Genomic DNA, 21943 nt, shown 5'->3' with positions numbered 1-21943 from the left:
GCACCCGTGCACCACGCGGGTCTGCAGGGTGAGCACCGGTGCACCACGCGGGTCTGCTGGTCACAGAGCACCTGTGCACCACGGGGGTCTGCAGGGTGAGCACCCGTGCACCACGGGGGTCTGCTGGTCACAGAGCACCTGTGCACCACGGGGGTCTGCAGGGTGAGCACTCGTGCACCACGCGGGTCTGCTGGTCACAGAGCACCTGTGCACCACGGGGGTCTGCAGGGTGAGCACTCGTGCACCACGCGGGTCTGCTGGTCACAGAGCACCCGTGCACCACGGGGTTCTGCAGGGTGAGCACCCGTGCACCACGGGGGTCTGCAGGGTGAGCACCCGTGCACCGCATGGGTCTGCTGGTCACAGAGCACCCGTGCACCATGGGGGTCTGCAGGGTGAGCACCCGTGCACCACGGGGGTCTGCAGGGTGAGCACTCGTGCACCACGCGGGTCTGCTGGTCACAGAGCACCCATGCACCACGGGGGTCTGCAGGGTGAGCACCCATGCACCATGGGGGTCTGCAGGGTGAGCACCCGTGCACCACAGGGGTCTGCTGGTCACAGAGCACTCTGTGAAGCTGCTCTTCTACCTCTCACCAAAAATGTCACTGGAAGATCAGCTCAGGCTCTTAAGAAAATCCTGTCCTGAAATCAGTGAGTGGCCACAAGGCCAAGAACAAGGAGCCACGTGGAGAGCACGGATCCAAACAGCCTTTCAGTTGCCACAAGGACAGGCAGGAGCTCTGCAGGGTGGTTACTGATGCCTCGAAGACACACCTGGAAACCTCAGGTGTCACCTCCTCATCTGTGGGTCCACAATGTTGCTGTGTGCAGATCCTGAGCCTGCAGCGGGACCACTCACAAGATCCCTGCAGATCCCGTCCCCACACCTGGATGGAGCGGGTGCTGCCAGACCCCCTGTCCCCAGGCAATGACGGCCTCCATCCCCGGGCAATGACAGCCCCCGTCCCCGGGCAATGCCAGCCCCTGCCCCTGGGCAATGCCACCCCCTCTCCCCGGGCAACGCCACCCCCTGTCCCCGGGCAATGCCAGCCCCTGCCCCTGAGCAATGCCACTCCCCTGTCCCCGGGCAATGCCACCCTCTGTCCCTAGGCAATACCACCCCCTGTCCCTGGGCAATGCCACCCTCTGTCCCTAGGCAATACCACCCCCTGGCCCTGGGCAATGCCAGCCCCTGTCCCTGGGCAATACCACCCCCTGTCCCTGGGCAATGCCACCCTCTGTCCCTAGGCAATACCACCCCCTGTCCCTGAGCAATGCCGCCCCCATCCCCGGGCAATGCCACCCCCGTCCTCAGCAGTGCCACCCTCCGCTTGCTCAGAGCTCGACGCCTGCACAGCCAGGCTGAATCGGACCGGCTGCCTGAGAGTGACCCACAGCAGAAGTCCAGGGTCGACCGCGTGCCACAGCCCCCGGCTCTGAACAACCCGATCTCTGAGCCCCCAGTGAAATCCTGGTGCTTCGTGCTCTGGACGGAGGATCTGCTGGTATCTGGGAGGCTCCAGTGCGTGGTGAGGAGCATCAGACAGGCCTAAGGGAGGAACGTTCCTCGTTCCGTGCAGACGCGAACATGCTCAGTCTTGTGCTGAATGACAGTAAAGCTCATACTGAACAGCTGCCTTGCACACCGAGACTGCATAAATAGATTAATGCTGCGTTATAATCACAGAGCTGGCTGGAGACAAAGGGAACTGGCCACAGGTCACCTGGATGGTTCCACTCGTGGCTCTCGGGGGTTCCCAGCAGCTCCGCGTGCGGAGGACAGGGGACCCCGTGGGACGGGCACAGCTCCAGGGCTGGACGGGCAAACGCTCCGCTCAGGCTCTTCCAGAAAGCCCTTGGCAGGAGCCGAGCCCAGCCTGCACAGATCACTGGGGACAGTAAGCGGAGGTTTACCAAAGATCAGATTGCACCTTACAATAAATCGCTCCCTTTTGAGCTTTTCACGTCAACAAGAACTGAACCAGCCCACGGAAAGAGGCTCAGAGACACAGCTCTGGGGCCTGGGGGGAGCAGCTGCTAAAGAAGGCAGCAGAACAGGGAACAGGCATTTCTGCTGCCACCGGCACTTAGACCCAGGCTGAAAATAAGGACAAGGTGGGTTGTTACCTTTCTGGGGTGGCTCTAGGAGTCAGGGGAAAAGGTGCCTGGAGCAGACAGCACTCTGCCTGCCTTTTCCTTCTCGCCAGGAACCCCACACTCACATCCTCAGGACACACACATGCTGTCCCCATCCCTCGACAGGGACATCCCGCTGCCCTCCAGTGCCCCCCAGAGCACCCCACGTCACCTGGGCCACCCGTGGGACACTGGGCACAGAGCAGCCCAGGAGGCCGCCTGCGCTGGTGGCCCCATCCCAGGAGCAGGACCGGGGCAGGTGCTTCTGGGCGACGGAAGCGGCCGAGCCCCAGCACAGCCCCCACAGCCCTGGGGACCAGCCCCCAGCCCTGAGCAGCCGTCCCGTGTGCTCAGCCCCAGCACAGACGTTTCTCTGCACCCGCTCTCCCACCTGCCCATCAGAGGCAGAAGCACCAGCGCAGCCCCAGCCCCAGGGCGGCCCCTTTGCAAGGCCAGCGCCTGCCTGCAAGTGCTTCACCCAAAGAATTGCCAAAGTCTGCCTAAGTTCACTGCCCTGTCTCCCAGGCAGCTGCACAGGCAAAGCCCCAGCCCCGGTGCTGGTTAATGCCAACTGGCAGCGGGTCACCTCACCAGCGCTGGCTCCTGGGACCGGCAGCACCCAGAGCAGCCCCTGCCTGCAAACCCGGGTTTGGACCAGGCGCTCAGTGTGCAGGGGAAGGATGTTCTGGGGTTGCTCAGAAACGAGGCAAAGGCACTAAAGCAGCTCCCTCCGCCCGCCTGGCACGGGCCGGTCGGAAACGCAAGCGCAGGCGATGCCGCGACGGCAGGAGCCCGGGCACCGCGGGAGGGACGTGCGGGGCAGCGCAAAGGGGCAGGCAGGGCAGGCAGGCTGGGTTTCGAAGTTCCTTCAATTAACCGATTTTATGGTATCAGGGAGGGCGTGCCAGGCAGGAGGCTGCGGGAGGCGCAGGGGACAGAGACCCTCGCCCCCGTTCCTGCAGGGTCCCTTCGCCCCCGCAGGGCTGTCAGTGCTGGGGGGTGTGAGATGTGAACCAGCAGTGGGGAAGGGGAGGGAAATGGGGCGTTTCCTTCTCACACTCTGAGCCCAGGCATCGCCACCGCGGAACCATCCCAAAAAAGCCCATATCAACAGGAACACAGAGGGGCTGTCAGTGAGGCCACCAGGAGACCTGACTGGGCTGGAGGACACGCCGGGAGCCTGAGCCACAGCCCCCGGGCAGCCCCAGGGTGGAAGAGAGAGGACAAAACCTCTTCAGGGATTCTCTGGGCAGGTACTGAGCCAGAGACCAGGGAAAAGGTGAAGTTTTGGGAGTCAGAGGCCCATGAAGGCCAGCAAGGCAGCTGCCGGCGCTCTGTGCCTGCCCACACCGGGGCCGAGGCGGCTCCGTCCCGAGCTGCTGCCCGGCTCCCTGCGGCACACGGCGCCGCAGCCTGCTGGGATGGGGCCTTCCCCACCCGTAGAACGGAATCATAGAACCATTTCGGTTGGAATACACCCTCAAGATCATCGAGTCCAACCATAACCTGACTCCAGCCCCGAAGCACCCGTGGCCCCGGCACCGACACTCGGCACCAGCCCATGGCTGCCGAGTTGTCCCTGGTGCTGCGGACGGTCCTGGGGACAGCCAGCCAGGATGTAAGAAGTGGCCCCATCTGCAGGACACAGGGCAAAGCCAAAGAGGCGCCCAAGGGGAGGCTAAGCGTGGAGGAGCGGTTACACGGACTACAGGGCCCCCGCTCCCCAGACAGCCGTGCCACGCTGGCAAGAGCACCAGGACCCACTGGGTTGTACAGCGACAGGGGACACGTGTTGATGCCACAGGCCACAACCACAGGGGCCAATGTCGGTGCCAGGGCTGCCGTGCCGCAGAACAGAACCCCTGGCTGCCGGTACAAGAGCAGGGCCGGCAGGGCACGGAGACGGTGATGGTCACCGCTTGCACGGCGTACCTGCCTCCTCGTGACACATCAACACCTTATCCCTTTTGGCACTGGAAACTGGCAGGATTTGCTGGGCCACGAGGCTGAGCAGGGAACAGAATGTGCCCGGGAGAGCAGTTTTGCAGAGTAAATCCCGATCTGGCCCTGTGCTCCAGGATCTCATAAGCCTGGGCAACAGCAGAGGCTGTGTCTGGGTTTCTCAAGGGACTTCAGGTGACAGCGAGGAGGTGCTGCCGAGGAACGGGGACACACCTTGGGCAGCAGAGCGGCCTCTCAGAGTTACCGTGTCTCTGGGGACCCCCTTCCCAGCCCCTGCCTGGGACCAGGCTCCCCAGCCGTCCCCAAACCCCATGTCCCCTGGCCCTGGCGGTGGCTGCGCTCCCTCCACCCTCCACCACCCCGTGCTACATAATGCGCAGGGCAGGGTGACTGTTGCAACATGGAAATAATTTTTAAAAACACGTAAAAGGGAAAAAAAATGAGTTAAGAGGGCTGAGGCCCCATGCTGGCACCTGTGCTGCTTCCTTCAGATCACCAAGGGACAGGGACAGCAAATGGCAGCAGCAGAGCCCACGGTCACCGCTGCACCGGGGGACAGAGGCTGCAGCAGGTCCCGCAGGAGCAGTGGGCACCGAGGGGACCAGGGGCTCAGCCATGGTCCTGCTGCGCCCGTGCAATTCTGTGCGTGAAGAGAAGAGACAAACCCGCTCCTGAGCCGGGACCTCCCTGCCCAGGGCTGAGACCCAGCGGCTCCGCGCTCCGGGCTTCCAGGATCCTGAGCTCCGGGCTTCCAGGATCCCGAGCTCTGGGCTTCCAGGATCCCGAGCTCTGGGCTTCCAGGGCTCTGAGCTTTGGGCTTCCAGGATCCCGAGCTCCGGGCTTCCAGGATCCCAAGCTCCGGGCTTCCAGGGCTCTGAGCTTTGGGCTTCCAGGGCTCTGAGCTTTGGGCTTCCAGGATCCCGAGCTCCGGGCTTCCAGGATCCCGAGCTCTGGGCTTCCAGGGCTCCGAGCTCTGGGCTTCCAGGATCCCGAGCTCTGGGCTTCCAGGATCCCGAGCTCCGGGCTTCCAGGGCTCCGAGCTCTGGGCTTCCAAGATCCTGAGCTCTGGACTTCCAGGGCTCGGAGCTTTGGGCTTCCAGGATCCTGAGCTCTGGACTTCCAGGGCTCCGAGCTCTGGGCTTCCAGGATCCTGAGCTCTGGGCTTCCAGGGCTCTGCTTTAAGCACTGGACCTGCCACTAACAGGTGGCAGGTAATAAAATAAGTTATGTCAATAGAACAGCTTACGTTTGGACCAAGAACTTCAAGCATGAAAAAAAAGAAGTATTTTTGCAGAATTAATGCTAGCAAAAAAATCCCCAAGCTGCGAGGCTCAGCTCTGTAACCTTATTGTAGAGAGGAATGCAAGTAAGAATCTGTCATTAGAGGATGTTGAATCTCACAAATTTCTTCACCACTAATTAAACCAACAAAAGATAATAATGGTTTAGGTCTGTTGTTTTTTTTTCTTTTCTTGGAAATAAGTAGACAACTAAATGTAACCTTTAACCAAGCACTGGAGCGCTGATACCCCCCGTTGTCCCTGGGTAGGCCGGGACAGCACCCTGAGCAGTTACAGACGATCTGCTCCCAGCCTGGCCGGGCTGCTGCCTGCACATCCCAAGCAGGGGGCCAGCGGGGACGGCAGGGCCGGGGGGGGACAACACGGCCAGCGGGGACGGCAGGGCCGGGGCGGGACGGCAGGGTCAGTGGGGGACGGCAGGGCCAGCGGGGACGGCAGGGCCAGCGGGGGACGGCAGGGCCAGCGGGGACGGCAGGGCCGGGGGGGGACGGCAGGGCCAGCGGGGGACGGCAGGGCCGGGGGGGGACAACACGGCCAGCGGGGGGACGGCAGGGCCAGCGGGGGGGACGGCAGGGCCAGTGGGGGACAACAGGGCCAGCGGGGGGACGGCAGGGCCAGCGGGGGGACAACAGGGCCAGCGGGGGACGGCAGGGCCAGCAGGGGGACGGCAGGGCCAGCGGGGGACAACAGGGCCAGCGGGGACGGCAGGGCCAGCGGGGGACAACAGGGCCAGCGGGGGGACGGCAGGGCCAGCGGGGGACAACAGGGCCAGCGGGGACGGCAGGGCCAGCGGGGGGACAACAGGGCCAGCGGGGACGGCAGGGCCAGCGGGGGACAACAGGGCCAGCGGGGGGACGGCAGGGCCAGCGGGGGACGGCAGGGCCAGCGGGGGACGGCAGGGGCAGCGGGGGGGATGGCAGGGCCAGTGGGGGATGGCAGGGCCGGGGGGGGGGACAGCAGGGCCAGTGGGGGACGGCAGGGCCAGCAGGGGGATGGCAGGGCCGGGGGGGGACGGCAGGGCCGGGGGGGGACGGCAGGGCCAGCAGGGGGATGGCAGGGCCGGGGGGGGACGGCAGGGCCGGGGGGGGGACAACAGGGCCAGCGGGGACAACAGGGCCAGCGGGGGGACGGCAGGGCCGGGTGGGGGACGGCAGGGCCAGCGGGGGGACATCCACCCCGGCTGCCATCCCCAGCAGAGCAGATCAGGCCCACAATGTCCCGTGACTGCAGGGGCAGGACGAGGGATCTGCAGTGCCAGATAAACCTGTTCTCTCTGCGTGATCGTGTTACACAATTAGCAGGTGAAGGGAACACATGAGACGGAAAACATTTTGATTCCGGTGAAGCATTTGATCCTGCCTCTCCTGAGCACGTATCCTCAGTGCTAACCCAGAGCAGCCGCAGATGGAGCCGCGGGGACGGGGCGAGCCGGGAGGCAGCGGCGCGGGCAGAGGGGAGCAGGGCAGAGCCACGGGCAGAGCAGAACTGACGTTCAGCAGCCACGCAGGAAAAGCGGGCAGGTGCCCGGCTCCACCGCGGGCAGGGGACAGCGAGGGAGGGAGCCGGATTCGTGGCCACCACGGCGGGCCGTGCAGAGCTGCACCGTTCCGCGGCGCGAGGGACCCCGCTCCAGCCAGCCCGCTTCCATCAGCTCTCCCTGTGCATCCCAGGAGATCCTGTCAGTGACAGTGGGGAGGCCGCTGCTCAGTGCCTGCGGACACCAGAGGAACCTCTCCCAGCAGACCTGGCCCAGGGCTCCTCCAGCAGCCTCGGGGCAGCTGGACGTCCGTCCGTCCGTCCTTCCTCCCGTGCCCACGGCTGCCCGTCCCTCCTGCCCAGCAGCTGCCGAGCAAACACTGTGAGCCCTGCTCTTCTTCCGCTGCCAAGAGAAGGGGACAGAAGGGTATTTTTCCACTGCCCCGAGAACAGCCAGGGGAGATCATGCACACTGAGGGCAACACAAGTGATGTTATTTCCCAGACAGACATTCCACTGCACGCAAACCCGGCCTGTGGATGGGGCTGCGGGAAGCTGGACGCGGTTTGCTTTACCCCTGGGGCATCGCACGCCCCGGGACAGAGCCAGAGCTGAACTCTGAACTGCAGAGCTGAGCTGAGCTCTGAACCGAGCTCTGAGCTGAGCTCTGAACCACAGATCTGAGCTGAGCTCTGAACCGAGCTCTGAGCTGAGCTCTGCCCTGGGACAGATCTGAGCTGAGCTCTGAACCACAGATCTGAGCTGAGCTCTGAACCGAGCTCTGAGCTGAGCTCTGCCCTGGGACAGATCTGAGCTAAGCTCTGAACCACAGATCTGAGCTGAGCTCTGAACCGAGCTCTGGGCTGAGCTCTGAACCACAGATCTGAGCTGAGCTCTGAACCGAGCTCTGAGCTGAGCTCTGCCCTGGGACAGGTCTGAGCTGAGCTCTGAACCACAGATCTGAGCTGAGCTCTGCCCTGGGACAGATCTGAGCTGAGCTCTGAACCGAGCTCTGTGCTGAGCTCTGCCCTGGGACAGATCTGAGCTGAGCTCTGAACTGAGCTCTGAGCTGAGCTCTGCCCTGGGACAGCTCTGAGCTGAGCTCTGAACCACAGATCTGAGCTGAGCTCTGCCCTGGGACAGATCTGAGCTGAGCTCTGCCCTGGGACAGATCTGAGCTGAGCTCTGAACCACAGATCTGAGCTGAGCTCTGCCCTGGGACAGATCTGAGCTGAGCTCTGAACCACAGATCTGAGCTGAGCTCTGCCCTGGGACAGATCTGAGCTGAGCTCTGAACCGAGCTCTGTGCTGAGCTCTGCCCTGGGACAGATCTGAGCTGAGCTCTGAACTGAGCTCTGAGCTGAGCTCTGCCCTGGGACAGCTCTGAGCTGAGCTCTGAACCACAGATCTGAGCTGAGCTCTGCCCTGGGACAGATCTGAGCTAAGCTCTGAACCACAGATTTGAGCTGAGCTCTGAACCGAGCTCTGAGCTGAGCTCTGCCCTGGGACAGATCTGAGCTGAGCTCTGAACCACAAATCTGAGCTGAGCTCTGAACCACAAATCTGAGCTGAGCTCTGAACCGAGCTCTGAGCTGAGCTCTGCCCTGGGACAGATCTGAGCTAAGCTCTGAACCACAGATTTGAGCTGAGCTCTGAACCGAGCTCTGAGCTGAGCTCTGCCCTGGGACAGCTCTGAGCTGAGCTCTGAACCACAGATTTGAGCTGAGCTCTGAACCGAGCTCTGAGCTGAGCTCTGCCCTGGGACAGGTCTGAGCTGAGCTCTGAACCACAGATTTGAGCTGAGCTCTGAACTGAGCTCTGAGCTGAGCTCTGAACCACAGATCTGAGCTGAGCTCTGAACCGAGCTCTGAGCTGAGCTCTGCCCTGGGACAGATCTGAGCTGAGCTCTGAACCACAAATCTGAGCTGAGCTCTGAACCACAAATCTGAGCTGAGCTCTGAACCGAGCTCTGAGCTGAGCTCTGCCCTGGGACAGATCTGAGCTAAGCTCTGAACCACAGATTTGAGCTGAGCTCTGAACCGAGCTCTGAGCTGAGCTCTGCCCTGGGACAGCTCTGAGCTGAGCTCTGAACCACAGATTTGAGCTGAGCTCTGAACCGAGCTCTGAGCTGAGCTCTGAACCACAGATCTGAGCTGAGCTCTGAACCGAGCTCTGAGCTGAGCTCTGCCCTGGGACAGGTCTGAGCTGAGCTCTGAACCACAGATTTGAGCTGAGCTCTGAACCGAGCTCTGAGCTGAGCTCTGAACCACAGATCTGAGCTGAGCTCTGAACCGAGCTCTGAGCTGAGCTCTGCCCTGGGACAGATCTGAGCTAAGCTCTGAACCACAGATTTGAGCTGAGCTCTGAACCGAGCTCTGAGCTGAGCTCTGCCCTGGGACAGGTCTGAGCTGAGCTCTGAACCACAGATTTGAGCTGAGCTCTGAACTGAGCTCTGAGCTGAGCTCTGCCCTGGGACAGGTCTGAGCTGAGCTCTGAACCACAGATCTGAGCTGAGCTCTGAACCGAGCTCTGAGCTGAGCTCTGCCCTGGGACAGGTCTGAGCTGAGCTTTGCCCCGCTCCCGGCTGAACCACAGCTCGGAAACCCACGGGCAGCACCGCTGGAAGCAGCACAGCTCCCACGGCAGCTCTGCAGCGGCGGCAGGGACAGAGCACAGCGGCACAGGACACGGGCCCCGCACCAGCCTGGCTGCGGTGGGAGCAGGACGTGCCCAGGGACAGGCTGGGTGCGCAGGTCCCAGTGCCCACCAGTCCCAACTGGGGACAATCACCCCGGGACGCACTTTGTGGTGCCAGTCCAGAAAGCGATGGGCTGCTGGTCATCCAGCCCAGTTGGAAAACAGCAACCAGCAGCCCTCTGTGCATTGGGCAGGAGACCAGTGCGCGGTACGAACAGCCCCGTTAGGAGGAATTTGGTGTGATTTACCCCGCTGACAGCGTGGACAGGGGGATTTGCCCTCCCGCTGCGTGGGCGCAGCGAACCCAAGCAAATAGCGGTGCAGGTTCCATCAACACCAACAAAACCACCTTGTTGACCAGCACCTGCCTGCAACCACGAACGCTAACACACCCCTGTCACCTGTTTGCTGTCAAATGGAAGAGCCAACCAACGAGCACTTGGTCATCTTTTAATCCATTTTGTAACACGACCGTGGGACACCACCCTTGTCCCAGAAACAAAACACAAAAGCCTCTGGGACTGTGCGCATTCTCTGGTTACATCAGAGAAAAAGGAGAAAGGAGACGGGGGACACAAAAGGTGTACAAGCCTGTGAGACTCAGACACAATGTCTGACCGCTGTAAACAAAAATGCCTGAATGGGAAAACCAACGAAAGGGCAAAAAAAGCTTGGTTAAAAACAGGAAAGGGAACAAACACGTAGAATGCCAGCAATTGTGATACTTCTCTCGTGTGTCGGGTTTGCAGGGAGCACAGAGGAGCGCCTGGCGCGGAGCTGCGCGGGTTTGGGGCGCGCTGGAGGAGCCGAGCAGACCCGTGGGAGCACAGCAAGAACCAGCTGCAAACGGGCATCGCTGCGGGAACACGAGTGGAAATAAAAGAGCGTGTTACCGCATGAGAAACGACAAGTTTCTGCACCAACCTGCGCCGCTGGGCTGACGTCAGATCCCTCCCAGCAGAGAACAAGGCAGAGGATTGTTGAGACCGGGTAAAATCACGAAGGATTAAAGGATCCTTGAAATGGAGAAAGTGGCACAAGGAAAGGAGACCTGAAGCCGGAGCCAAAACAGCCCTTGCACATCGCCCACACAAGCTAGAAGGGGAACGAGGAGGACACTAAATCTGGCATGGAAAGTTTTGTTTGCTGCCAGACCCACAGAACCACGCTGAGAAGAGGACTTCACTGTCTGCCTCCAGCCAGGTTTTTCTGTCAGTGAGTTATCCCACCTCAGTTCAAACCATTTCGTCCTGCTTTCACAAATATCCCCAATTAAAACCACCTGGGGTGTCCCAGCTCCTATTTGGAGCACAGAGCAAAGCCTGACGATACGAACCTGTCTGATCAGCTGAGCTCAGCAGGGTCACAAGTCAACGCATAGAATGGTTTGGGTTGGGATGGACCTTAGAGACCACCCAGTTCCATCCCCCTGCCGTGGACGCCCTCCAGCAGCCCAGGCTGCTCAAACCCCGTCCAACCCGGCCTGGCACACAGCGTCCACAGCCGCTCTGCAGCCTGTGCCAGGGCCTCACCACCCTGGCGGCGAAGAATTTCCTCAGATCTCATCTAAATCTCCCCTCTCTCAGTTTAAAGCCATCCCCCCTTGTCCTGTCACCGCACGCCCTTCTGAAAAGTCCCTCTCCAGCTTTCCTGCAGGTCCCTTTAGGTGCTGGCGGTGGCATTAAGGTCTCCCGGAGCTTCTCCTGCCCAGGCTGAACCCCCAGCTGTCTCAGCCTTTCTCCCCAGAGCTGTTCAGCCCTCGGCCCATTCCCGTGTCCCTCCTCTGTCCCGCTCCCACAGCTCCGTGTCTGGCTGGTGCCGGGACCCCGGGGCTGGACGCAGAGCTCAGGGCTCAGGACACGGGGGCACAGGGGCAGGATCCCCCCCAGGGCTGCTCACACTGCTCTGGGTGCAGCCAGGACGTGGTTGGGCTGTGGGACACGGGTGGGTCGTGGGACATGGATGCATTCCGGGACATGGCGGGGGGCTCTGGGACACGGGGGGCTCTGGGACACGGGGGGCTCTGGGACATGGGGGGCTCTGGGACACGGGGGGCTCTGGGACATGGGGGGCTCTGGGACACGGGGGGCTCTGGGACACGGGGGGCTCTGGGACACGGGGGGCTCTGGGACATGGGGGGCTCTGGGCTGTGAGCGCATGTTGCCCAGTCGTGTTGAGCTGCTCATCACCCAACACCCCAAGTCCTGCTCCTCAGCATTTCTCTCAATCCCTTCTCTGCCCAGCCCGTGTTTGTGCTTGGGATTGCCCCGGCCCGCGTGCAGGACCTTGCACTCATCCTGGAAACTTAAACAACAGCAAACAAAAGCCATAAAACCAGTAAGGGGCAGGAAAAAAAAAATAGACGGCACGAAAAGAAAGAGCCGAGTCCTTCAGCTGATCCCCTGTGCTCTGGAAAAGCACTCCACAACAAAACACACTTCACGTCCCAGTCTCCTGGGAGGGCTGGCAACAAAGCAGCTTTTAAAAATAACTCTGGTGGCAAATATTAAATAGTTGGATGCTTTCCAGTTAATCTGTCACAGAACTGGTTATCCTCACTGCAAACTTAATTAATACCTAAAAAGGGGAACCCCCTTGCACCTCAGTGTATTCAAATGTTTAGAGTTTTTCCATATTATGTTTTCATTTTCTGATCTCTGGGAACCTATAGCAACACTTCAAACTCTACTGCTCTTGCAGATTTTTTAATATCACTTTATTTTCTTTAAATTTCGCTTCAGCATTTTTTCTCTTTCTGTTTCTCTTTTTCCTTTCTTTCATCCTGCTGGTTTTAGAAGTCAAAGCTCACAGTTCGAGGGCTCCGTATCACTACACAGTTATTAACCCTGTCACTAAACGAGGTGACCGAACAGGGAGCAGTGCCGGTTTCAAGCCCCGAGAGGCAGAACGCGGTGTCAGGGGCAGTGCAGAGCCACCAGCAGAGAAGCAATTCTGAAACGCGGTCCCGTGAACCACAGCCGAGCTCTGCTGCAGCACCGGTGCCCTCGGCCCGAGGGAAACGCCCCAGGAAAAGCGACAGCGACGCCGAGCGCTGGGGACGCTCCTGCGGAGCGAGATGGGCAGAGCCCACGGGCAGCCCGGGGCGGACAGACGGACGCTGCGGAGGTGCAGTAACGGCCTGACCTGCACGACGGGTCAACGCGGTGGCACCAGTGGCCAGCAGAGTCATAAACACCCACTGGTCCCAACGGGCCCCTTACAAAGGGATGAAGGTTTTGCAAACGCTAAGCGGCGTGGATAAAACCGGTCTGTGCTGAGCAACGAGGTGTTGGGCTCGTCTGAGAAACTGTGCTCAGACACGGGAAGTTGCAAAACTTTTAACATAGGCAGTAAACCAAGTTTCTTGTTCCTTGCTGCTGTTACTCCACGGGCTGGGTGGAAAAAAGTAATGAAGTCATCAAACCAAGGCTGAAAAAAACGTATCTTCCTAAAAGGAAAAGTCTCCAGCAGCAGCACTCCTGTGCTGCTTTTTCTCACCAACAGGAGGGAAAGAAGCAAAAGAGGCAGAACACGGGTTGTGCTGACACCAAATGTGAAGTCACCGAAGGATTCGCAGGACTGTTTCTCCACGTATGTTGCAGAGATTAATGTAAGAGCTTTTACTTCCTGAACTGCTCGTGGAAAGCTGTGACTTCATACCCATCATGAATAAATGCAGCACGAACAGGCCAGGGAAGCTGTGAAGGGGAAGGTTTTCTGCTCGGGTGGGCACGGCCAGCCCCAGCGCGGCATCAGCATCGGCACCGCGGCCATGGCACGTCGGAGCTGCCGCGTCTGCACCCGGAACGTGGTGTAACGAGGGACGGGGCCGGAGCTGCTCCGCTGCCCCGGTGTGGCTGCAACGGCCTTGTGCAAAAACCAAAGTGTTGTCCTTGTGTATGTGTAATTAATACCTACACCTTAGCACTTTATTATAACCTGCCTCTCAGCCTATATGCAGCTGTCCCACCTCTCCGGGCCCATTCTGAAAATGGATCCCACACGGGACTCGACTGTCCTGACAAAAGCAAATTAAGGAGAATAAATAATGAATCATCAGGATAGTGAGGGAAAATCTATTGGTAAAAATAGCTGAAGTGCTTACGGCAATTGGAATGTGTGTTAAAGAGAACGGCTGTTCACTGATGCTAGACCGTATCGACAGCTCGGACAGCAAATGGTGTTTTCTCTTACGTAACTCAGCATCTGCGGATTTGCAGCAAACTCGCCTCTTACACAAAACTTCCTTCACTTTGCAGCTGGGGCAGCGCTGCCCCTGCCCTGTCAGCTCATGCGCTTGGTCACGGCAGCTCCGCAGATCCCGAACCCTGGAGCGGCACTTGCTGAACCGGCTGCTCTCCCTGGGGACCGTCACCCTGGCGCTGGTGTCCCCGGGGACGCAGCACCACGGCCCCGGTGAGCAGCCGGCGGCCTCTGGCGATGCCAACGGTGGGATTGCAGCACCGCAACTCATCGCTGCGACGTGCGGCCGCGCCAAAGCACGAAGGCTCGCGAGCCCTCCTGCAGCGCTCAGAACGGCCGATCCACCTTCCCAGCTCCCTGCAGACAGACAGCACGGCCACCAATTACCAAAACATGTGTGGGGAAACGTCACCGGCGGGGCCGCGCTCACAGTTGTTTGCACTTCTGCCACATGCTGCACGGGGGGACAAACCTCCAGGGGCCAGTTCCAGCCGCTGCAACTCCCCTCCAGAAAGCTCCCTTGTCGAAATTAAATGTTAAAGTACACATCATTAAATGTCATCATTAGGTGAAAATAGACGGGGATTGTTCAAATGAGAAATGACCTCCAAGTCGTTTCCTTGCCAAGGACAGCTAGAGGTTTCAAGCTGTTTTGGTGGGTCACAAACCAACATACATCAGCCAAGAACTGCGAAAAAACATAACGCAACTACAGGTCAGATGGGATTAAATTACGGGGCCTTATTCAGTACCTACACCAAACGTCTCCACCCTGTTGCTCATTTCCAACACACACTGGAGATCATTTTAAGTCTGTAGATCTAATTACAGGAGCATCAGGGTATTCTCAGCTAAAAAAACAGTTTCTGCACAGTTTTCCACACCGCTTCAGCTGTCCCACAGAGCCACCCTAGCAGAGGGATCACGGGGAGGCAGGGGTCGTTCTGTCCGTCCGTCTGCCCGCTGTGCCTCACCGGCGGCACGAGGGGACACGCTGCCTGCACCAGCAGCCCCAGCTCGGTCAGACAGGGACACGCGGCTGACGACGGGTGCCAGCAAAGCCCATCCCCAAAAACATACAGGAAACTCCACAAGACAAAGCTAGAGCTGCCTCCAGCACCTGGGACGTGCCACACGGGTGGGATCTGACACTGTGGGACCAGCAAGGACAAGCCGGGGAAGGAGCCACGGGATTCTGAATGTGGCGTCAGGTCCCCACGCACACCGTGGGACGAGGCTCAGGCGCCAGCCCCGCGGCACCTGCACCCCGGTACCGGGAACGGAGATCGGAGGGTGATGGTGCGGGTGTGGAAGCACCAGAAGGACAAAGGGACACAAGAAGGGCAGGTGCTGGCGGCACTGACATCAGCAGGTGAGCAAGATCTCAGCAAAGCCCGAACTGGGAAACGTGGGCAGCCTGCAGCCAGACCAGAGCACTAGGGACAACCGAGAGGTCACTGGCTTGTGACTGTGGGAGGTAAAGAGCAGGACTGGCGCTGGATGGGCCCTGTTACCCTTCAGGAGCTGCCAGAGCCTGTGATGTGTCTGTCAGCGCTGTCCCCGCCAGCCTGGGGTCAGGATTAACCCACCGACTTGGGGCCCTGTTTCTGGGTACCCTGACAGAGGCTGAGCGACTCAGGCTCCCCTTCCAGGGGAGATGGTCATTACACTGATAGGAGGGATGGAGCAGAGAGGGCAGCGAGTGACGACGGGAGTGCTGCAAAACCCTGCTGGACACGCTGCAGGAGGGCTGCGCCGAGCCCCTGGGCTGGGAAGATAAGCTGAAATGATCCAAACTCCTTGCCCAGAGAGGAGGAACTGGGTTCTCCAGCCCTGGAGGCAGCAGTGCAGGGGACAGCCCCCGTCACCTTCATGCCCTGCTATTTATCCAGCCAAGTCCTTATTCCTGCAGGAGCTGCCCGGCCAGTGACCCGTGGTTACCGACCTGTCACCGAGCGCAGCTCAAAGACTGAGCCCAGCAAAAGCCTCCAGGACTGGGCTCAGCCCTGGCTCCGACAGCACCCGGTCTCCTTCTGACAGGGCCCACGAACCGGCTGCGAGCAGGTGGCCCAGCACAGCTGGTCCTGGGGTGTCAGTGCCCCGCACTGCGACCGGGGCTGCTTTGCGCCCCCGGGGCATGGCCCGGCTCCCCACACCGGGACACCCGCACCAGGACACTGTGAGACACCGGGACACCCGCACCAGGACACAGCGAGCCCGGCTCCCCACACCGGGACACCCGCACCGGGACAGAGTGAGACACCGGGACACAGCGAGACACCGGGACACAGCGAGACACCGGGACACAGCAAGCCCGGCTCTCCGCACCGGGACACCCGCACCGGGACACAGGGAGCCTGGCTCCCCGCACCAGGACACCCGCACTGGGACACAGCGAGCCCGGCTCTCCGCACCGGGACACCCGCACCGGGACACAGTGAGACACCGGGACACAGCGAGCCAGGCTCCCCGCACCGGGACACAGGGAGCCCGGCTCTCCGCACCGGGACACCCGCACCAGGACACAGCGAGCCCGGCTCTCCGCACCGGGACACAGCAAGCCCGGCTCTCCGCACCGGGACACCCGCACCGGGACACAGCGAGCCCGGCTCCCCGCACCGGGACACCCGCACCGGGACACAGCGAGCCTGGCTCCCCGCACCCGGGCTCCCCGCACCGGGACACAGCGAGCCCGGCTCCCCGCACCGGGACACCCGCACCGGGACACAGCGAGCCTGGCTCCCCGCACCCGGGCTCCCCGCACCGGGACACAGCGAGCCCGGCTCCCCGCACCGGGACACCCGCACCGGGACACAGGGAGCCCGGCTCTCCGCACCGGGACACCCGCACCGGGACACAGCGAGCCCGGCTCCCCGCACCGGGGCTCCCCGCACCGGGGCTGCCGGCGCCTCCGGCCGGCACCGGCGGCTCGCTCTGCCCCCGGGGCAGCTCCCGCACCGGCCTCCGGGTACCTGCGGGAGCCGACGGGGTCTCGGCGGGGCTGCCCGTGCCCGGGGGATGCGGCCGCCCCGGCCCCGGCCGGCGGGACACGGCGGGGAGCTGCCGTGGGCCCGGGGCAGCGCCGGGTCCCCGCACCGCCCGGGGCCCCGCCGGGCCCGGCGGCAGCAGCAGCCCCGTCCCGCAGCGCCCACCTGCTCGCGGCGCTTCTGCCAGCGGCCGCAGGGGCTCTCCTCCAGGATCTCGCTCTCCTCCTCGCTCTCCTCCTCCTTCTCCTGCGCCAGCCGCGCGTCCGGCTCCGGCACCGCCATCCCCGAGCCGAGCCCTGCCGAGCCGAGCCCTGCCGAGCCGAGCCCTGCCGAGCCGAGCCCTGCCGAGCCGAGCTGCGCCGAGATGAGCCGAGCCCTGCTGAGCCGAGATGAGCCGAGCCCTGCCGAGCCGAGCTGCGCCGAGATGAGCCGAGCCCTGCCGAACCGAGCTGAGCAGAGCCGGGCTGTGCCGAGCCGCGCCGCGCCGCGGGCTGACAGCGCCGCGGGGGCCGGCCCGGGCTCAGCCCGCCCCGCTCCGGACGTGCGGCCGCGCACGCCCCGCCCCGCCGGGGGGGCCCCGCACACCCCCGGCTCCGGGATGCGCCGCCGAGATCCCGCGGCCGCTGCGCTGCTCCCCGCACCTACCGCTGCCCGGTTTGCAGGCCTGACCCCCCGGCTCGGGGCCCGTCCCACCCCCGCCGCTGGCCCCTGCCTGCCGCAGCCTCCGTGCGGGTGTCTGCCGCCCTCCCCGGGCCCTCTCGCCTGGGCCTCCGGGTCCCCCTCTCCCCGCAGCAGCCGTTCCCGTTATCCCCGCAGTGCCCGAGCGCTGCCGCCGCTCCATCCTCCCGGGCAACCCCCGCTCCGTGCGGGGTGTGGGGTGCCGGGCGATGGGTGCTGGCTGATGGGCGATGGGCACCAGGCGATGGGCGCCAGGTGCTGGGTGCCAGGTGCTGGGTGCCAGGTGCTGGGTGCCGGGTGCTGGGTGCCAGGTGCTGGGTGCCAGGCGGTGGGTGCCATGAGTGCCAGGTGATGGGTGCCGGGCGATGGCTACCAGGTGATGGGTGCCAGGTGATGGGTACCAGGTGATGGCTACCAGGTGATGGGCGCCAGGCGATGGGCGCCAGGCAATGGGTGCCAGGCGATGGATGCCGGGTGCTGGGTGCCAGGTGCTGGGTGCCAGGTGCTGGGTGCCAGGCGGTGGGTGCCATGAGTGCCAGGTGATGGGTGCCGGGCGATGGCTACCAGGCAATGGGTGCTGGGTGCCAGGCGATGGGTACCAGGTGATGGGTGCCAGGTGCTGGGTACCAGGTGCTGGGTACCAGGTGCTGGGTGCCAGGTGCTGGGTGCCAGTCGATGGGTGCCAGGCGATGGATGCCGGGTGCCAGGCGATGGGTATCAGGCGATGGGTGCCAGGTGTTGGGTGCCGGGTGCTGGGTACCAGGTGCTGGGTACCAGACAATGGGTGCCAGGCGATGGGTGCCGGGTGCTGGGTGCCAGGTGATGGGTACCAGGCGATGGGTGCCAGGCGGTGGGTGCCATGAGTGCCAGGTGATGGGTGCCGGGCGATGGCTACCAGGTGATGGGTGCTAGGTGATGGGTGCCAGGTGATGGGTACCAGGTGATGGGTACCAGGTACTGGGTGCCGGGTGCTGGGTGCCAGGCAATGGATTCCAGGTGATGGGTGTCAGGCGATGGGTGCCGGGTGATGGGTGCCAGGTGATGGGTGCCAGGTGATGGGTGCCAGGCAATGGGTGCCAGGTGCTGGGTGCCGGGTGCTGGGTGCCAGGCGATGGGTGCCAGGCGATGGGTGCCAGGTGATGGGTGTCAGGCGATGGGTGCAGGGTGATGGGTGCCGGGCGATGGGTGCCAGGCGATGGGTGCCAGGCGATGGGTGCCAGGTGCTGAGTGCCGGGTGCTGGGTGCCAGGCGATGGGTGCCAGGCGATGGGTGCCAGGTGATGGGTGCCGGGTGATGGGTGCCAGGTGATGGGTGCCGGGTGATGGGTGCTGGGTGCTGGGTACCAGGCCATGGGTGCCAGGTGATGGGTGCTGGGTGCCAGGTGATGGGTGCCAGGCGATGGGTGCCAGGTGCTGGATGCTGGGTGCTGGGTGCCGGGTGCTGGGTGCCAGGGCTGCACCCCTGGCAGGAGCAGCTGCTGGGCTCCTACACCCACTGTGCACCCAGAAACCGCTTCATCAGCTCCCAGCAAGAAGTCTTGCAGATGTTTTCATTCCCCTGGAAAGTTTCTGGCTCATTTGATGTTTTTCTTCTCTTTCTGGCAGTCTCCGGTTTCTTTCAGCACGTTTATTTGTTCCACCCTGCTTCCGTGTAAGTGCTGGTGCCTGCTTGCTGTTTTGGCAGACGTCCTCTCCCTCCAGACGGTTACTCCTTTTAGCTGGTGTGGTTAACCAAGAGGGACCGTGGTGACGGCGGCTGTTGCACAAGGAGGCACTGACGGTGCACGCCAGGTATCATACACAACACCCCGTTCCCTGAACGCAGCATAACGGAGCAGGAGGCGTCTCCTTGTGTGGCCACCGGCAGGTCCTGCCTGGCAGCCAACTGGGCTGCTCCGACCAGCGTAACTGGTGCCACCAGCCACAGCCCTGTGGCACCGCCGGGGACACAGTGACAGGGACAGCTGCCAGCTCCCTGTGGCAGGGGCCACCTGGTTAAATCCTGCCGGCTGTCACCGTGAGCACCGTGCTGGCCCTGCCAGAGCCCGTCAGCACCTCCGGGGCTGCGAGGGCACATCCCGGGCCACGGCCGCCTCTGGCACCACCGGTCACTCCCCCTGCTGCCGGGTGCCACAGCTCCCCTGGTGACCTCGTCCTCAGGAAAGTGAACCACTGGTTCGCCTCAGAGCCAAAGGCAAGAGTCCAGCTGGGAATACGTACAAGGACAAGGAATGTCGAGGTTGGAACCAAATATGAGATACAGAGCACGGCCCCGGCACCTTTCCTATCTGCTGGCGTCCCCAGGGCGCCGTGGCGCTCCCGTGACAGTCTCTGTCTCCTGCGGTCACTGGTTCCCCTGCCAGTTGTCTCCCAGTTCAGATGTACGTGATGGGGGTGGCCTGTACTGGGGGGATCTGTCCGTTTTAACAGATCCTCTGCAAGTACAAGCTCTGGCCAAACAAGGCAGATAGGCCCAATGTACACCAAAAGGGAAGCTGATAAATAGCTGGCCAAAAGGTGAAAAGCAGTGCCCAAAAACATTGAAGGCAGGAAGCAGAGCAGATGTGCTCAGCCCAAGGATGATGGGGTCTAAATGGAGTCACTGCAGAGACACAACGATAGTAAAAAGGCAAAGTTTGTTCCCTGCTGCAGCATTTACTCTGTAGGAAGCCTTTATTTATAAGAGGAAAGGCTGAGGAATTGTCTCAAAATGAGATGACAAAAGAACAGATTATGTAACGAATCAACAGTATGAACGGTGACAAATTGCCGGGCTGAAATATTTGCCCAAGAGGTTCAGAGGAACTCAAATGCTAAATGGCCAGATGATATAGGGGGTACCTAGGGCAGGCTCAGCACCAGGCGCTGCTTTTCGACACATTCAGAAAGGATCCAGAAAAGGGAGGAACAATGAGCTGGCAGAGTTTGCTGATGACACCAAACTGTTCAGGGCAGTCAGCTCTACAGCTGTGAGGAGCTGCAGGGACTCTGGGGACAAGGGGACGGGTGTCAGGAGTGAGGAGAAGCTTCCACACGGGGCTGCTCAGCCTGGGGAGCAGCAGCTCAGCAGGTAAGAGCTCCGCGAACGGCAGGGAGAGAGCACGAGGAACGGATATTCACCATTCACATAAAATGGTACTTGTGATCCTGACGAAAAGGCAAGGCAAAAGCTGTAAAACACATGAATGGGACTAATTTTTTACTGAGTGTTTCTTGGCTAAAATGTTCATGGGTGACACATTGTGGAATTCATTGCCATAGGGCGTTTACAGCGGCCAAAGTAGAAAAGGATTTTAAAAGCCATTAGGCAAATTTGTGGGGGAAAAATTGATTGAGGGCCATTAAACACAAAGACGCAGATGTAGCCTCCGGCTGCAGAGGGCTCTAAGCTGCGGATTGTCAGAAGCCGTGAGACTGCAGCTGATGAAATATTGCTCATTCCCTGTGCTGGTTCCAGTGCTCTTCCTCCTGGGATCCACTGTTGGCAACTTGCAGAAGTAGGATGGGGGGATTTGCAGGATGGAGATCTGACCCAGGGCCGTCTGCTGCTCCATGCGTTCTGGGGAGGAAGCACTTCTGGCCCTCACGCGCTCTTTGCAAACCTCTGCTGCTGCCATTCCAGACGTGCTGGACGTGTCCTCAGCCGGATGCTGCCGTGTCCCTGGACCGGCCACACTCCATGCACAGGCAGCTCATACACAAACCTTTGAGGCAGATAAATTCATCTGGCAGCATCGACTGGCTGGGTCCTACATCTCTGTCGAACTCAGTCACTTTGAGAGCAGTGTTCTCGGCGTGTGACGCCCTGGACTTCTTTGGACACATTACGGGCACAACAGGCTGGTGCAGGATGGGGGATGTTCCCCGGCAGTGATCGTCCTCTGTATCACCACCCCCTCACCCCCATCCGGACAATGCCCCACTGCCTCTTCCTCACCCCTCATCCTCAATGCCTCATCCACATCAGAGGAACGAGCCTTTTATCTTCCTTCTATGGCTTCCTTTTCATTTACTGGATGAAATACAGTATATTCGTCTTGCCTCCTGGTCATTCTCAGGCACGAGTCACAGTCTGTGTCCCGTCCCACTGCCAGGGCTCTCTGGGGTGGGTCCCCTGCTCTGTGTCCCCCCATCCCAGCACAGTTTGCGGTTTGGACCCTGGGAAGGTCTGTGCGTCCTGCAGCACGGTGCCACGGCGGCAGCGCTGCCGTCCTCACCCTTCAGGCTCTTTCCTTGAGCTCTGGGTCGCTGTGGGCCCGGGAGCCCCGAGTGCTGGGGCTGTGCCTGGGGAGGTCAGGAGTGGCGGGTCTGAAGGTTCACAGGCTTCGGTTTGCATTCGGGGCTCCTGCATGCGGGAGGTGAGGCAGGCGTTGCTGCTCGGGGTGAGTTCTCCTTTTCCACTCTCCAGAAGGGCGAACGGAGCGGTTCGGCTCAGCGGTCCCCGGGCGAGGGGCTCTGGGGGATGTGGGACTGGGGCTCCTTTCTGTCCCCATCCCCAGGT

General features: G+C 61.6%; 1 protein-coding gene across 1 annotated transcript in view; it reads right to left on the bottom strand.

Annotated features, from left to right (window-relative positions):
- NRBP2 (nuclear receptor binding protein 2) overlaps positions 1-17271 on the bottom strand; it is a 38068-nt gene extending 20797 nt beyond the window's left edge. The window contains exon 1 of the mRNA XM_065629314.1: positions 16931-17271. Coding sequence (XP_065485386.1) covers positions 16931-17047 — 117 coding nt within the window. The 5' untranslated portion in view covers positions 17048-17271. The remainder of the gene's footprint in view (positions 1-16930) is intronic.
- Between the last annotated feature and the right edge of the window lie 4672 nt (positions 17272-21943).

This window comes from Caloenas nicobarica, chromosome 2, assembly GCF_036013445.1.
Source record: "Caloenas nicobarica isolate bCalNic1 chromosome 2, bCalNic1.hap1, whole genome shotgun sequence".
NCBI lineage: Eukaryota > Metazoa > Chordata > Aves > Columbiformes > Columbidae > Caloenas > Caloenas nicobarica.
Note: the sequence above shows the minus strand (reverse complement) of the source record. Positions and strands in the feature narration are given on the sequence as shown.